This window comes from Antrostomus carolinensis, unplaced genomic scaffold, assembly GCF_000700745.2.
Source record: "Antrostomus carolinensis isolate BGI_N321 unplaced genomic scaffold, ASM70074v2 scaffold12893, whole genome shotgun sequence".
In the NCBI taxonomy this organism is placed as follows: domain Eukaryota; kingdom Metazoa; phylum Chordata; class Aves; order Caprimulgiformes; family Caprimulgidae; genus Antrostomus; species Antrostomus carolinensis.
The window spans coordinates 102845-105765 of record NW_010307322.1 but is presented as its reverse complement, the minus strand read 5'-3'; the positions used below and the strand labels follow the sequence as shown (position 1 = coordinate 105765).

Here is a 2921-nt window from a genome sequence, read left to right as displayed (position 1 = left end):
GTACCAGATTTTTCCACATCAGATAACAGGTAGTTGGTGCGTACATTTCAGACAAGAGAACTAGGATTTCTTTAATTTGAGATGGGATCAGTAATCTATTGTTAAAATGTCCAAAGTGTGCAATAATAAGGCAGATTTCTTATTACACCACCTCTTAAGATACTCATTGTTTGATGAAACAAACAAGGTGCTTTAAAACAGCAGAGTAATAAGATACAAACAAGTGCCAGAATGAAGGAAAACTGCTAAAATGGGAACTGCCCTTTCTTTCACAATGAGAAATAAAGAACTTTTGTATCTGGTATTTGAAAGGTTTTTAACAGCTGATATTCAATATCAGCTGATTCCTGAAGCATTGGCAAGATACCAGGTTTCTGGTACTGGCCATTTCTAATGTTATTTAAATATTCACATCATGCAATAAAGCAGTTTCACACACTGCAATGTAATGGAAAATACTTCCTAAACTGAATCAGAACTGAGACCCAAAGCAGAACCAGTAAATAAATATCTCGCATATATGTCAAACTATATTCTTCAAACAAAACCTTACATCTTATCAAAGAAGTCAGAAAGTACTAACAAAAATTATATGCTTTCTACTATAATACTGTTAAATTTCCATGGCTGAGCATGTCCCGTTAATTTTTTCTGCCTTTTTAAATTAGTTGACAAAGTAGAAATCCAAACACAGAAATAAAATGCATATATATGTGAGAGCACTGGCTCAGCGAGATATCAAATATACAGCATTCTAGTGTCAAAAGTACAGGCAGAAATGTCCAAGATTTCTTGGTGAAAAAGGGGCATTTGAGGAGTAAAAATTCTACTTAACAATCACTCACATTTTAACAGTGCATTAATTATAACAAAAGCTAGATGATAAGTGAGCAACAGAGTCATAATGTTCAGTGTTCATAGCAGAATTTTATCTTCTGCTCATTTAAATGAGGTTGGAAACATATACTCATGTATGTGAAACTTTAAGTAGCTATGTTTTTTCAGTTTTTCAGGATTTTTGCAAGAGGCAAAGTTGTGACGTTGGATTGAGTTGGATGATAGTACAAGGTGGCGTTGATAGAAGTCTTCCTTTCAATGCTGCACCTCTGGCTTTTCAAAGGATGATTAGTCCTACAATCTTGTTTGATCTATTCTTTTGCCTCTAGGAAAAGGGTTTCTTGAGGATACAGTTTTACCTCCAGTAATGATTTATTTGGATCCAGCTGGGTCACCTGTAAAGATAAAACCAGGAAGAGATGTGTAAGTAGACTTCCTTTGAACTGTTTATCTTCACTGGGGAGATTTTTTAGTCCCTCTGTCAGTGATAACTGAAGTTGTGAGCATAAATTCCCAGGATGCAAATTAAGAAATAGATACTGTATTTTGTGTTATTTTTATTTTGTAAGAACAATAAACAGAATAATAATAAACAAAATCCACAACATCAATTTCAAGAAAGTCTGGTTTTCTACCAGAAACCAATGCATTAATAGATCTGTTTTTGTCAAAGTTAAGATCTGTTGGAAGGATTACTAGAACACATGAGTTAAGATGAAAAAATAAAACTGTAGTGCCAGATAAGTAGCTGCTAAAATCAGCTCACCAGATGGTAAAACTGCATCTCAACCCAACTATTGAGGTGTATACTTATTATGCATGTACATATAGTTATGCATTATAAGCACTATGTGTCTATACACCATTTATGTAGACACTTACGTGTGTACATTTGTATTCCAGGACTGTTCCCTGGAATCCTGACTCCTCGCTGGATTTGTAAAAGTATTTAGGCAATCACTTGTGCAGGTGGGCATATGGGTGAATTCCAGTGAGAGTGAAATGCCATGCAATTTGGAAAGTAATGACAGAGGCACTGCCTGCACCATTGTTGTCAAAGTTCTTCAGCCTTCAGATCTCAGCACCAAACTCTGCAAGCTGGTCATCATCCTGACTATACCGTTACTGACTTCCTCTTAAGGCACATAAGCAATTCTCAGTTTATAGTCAGCAAGAAACTTTTGTGTTGAGTGTTCTATTTAGAAGCTAGACTGCCGCCTCCAAGATAAATCTCTGCTACAAAAATAAAATTTAATTGTAAATATTACATAACATAATTATTTATAGAGACAAAATAATGATGACAAGGGTCCTAGTGTCCTTCAGACGTTCAGGTTTACATGCCAACACTGTGACATCCTTCAGAAGACTACTGCAGAGCTTCACATAGAAAGATGAATATTTTTTATTCTAATCTTACCACCTTCTGAAATATTTCACTTCCATTTTTAAACTTATTTTCCCTGGTAATTCTGTTTTAGTTTATTTTGCTGTGCTTGCACACTAGTTATCTGAAATCTGCTTGTGAATAATAGATTATTAGTCTTACGCTATAGGTATAAATGCAAATGCATACCAATAAACATTTCCTCCAAAGTTAAATTTGTTTTACCTATGATTATATCATGCCACTGCTTTCTAAAATAATTTTTTGAAAACATTAAGTGTCAAGCACAACAAAGACTATGAATTAGTAAGAAACGCTAAATGTATTTTTTTCTTAAAAGTATAATTTACTAATCCTGTTACCAATTAACAAAACCAGTATTGCTCCTCTTTCTACCCCCTCCAACTCAATCAGGCAAACTTAAAATATATTTGTATTTCCATTGCTTTATTGGATAATTACAGAAAATTCATTATTTAAATAAATATTAAAAGCTTATAACTTCCTAAGTCCATTGAAATAATTGTAATTTAACCTCTCTGACTGCAACAGAATTAAAAAAAAAAAAAAGAATTAAAAAAACCCAGATGCATAATTTTGATTCCCAAAGCAGGAACATATTTTCTTAATCTTCATGTACCACGGTGAGCTATTGCTAAATGTCTGAAGAGAAAAATAATTTATAAAAACCAGACTC

General features: G+C 33.5%; 1 protein-coding gene across 1 annotated transcript in view; it reads right to left on the bottom strand.

Annotated features, from left to right (window-relative positions):
* Positions 1-1148: 1148 nt before the first annotated feature.
* Positions 1149-2921, bottom strand: part of FAF1 (Fas associated factor 1) — a gene marked incomplete at its 5' end in the record, with an annotated part of 85288 nt that continues 83515 nt past the window's right edge. The window contains one exon of the mRNA XM_010165385.1: positions 1149-1232. Coding sequence (XP_010163687.1) covers positions 1149-1232 — 84 coding nt within the window. The remainder of the gene's footprint in view (positions 1233-2921) is intronic.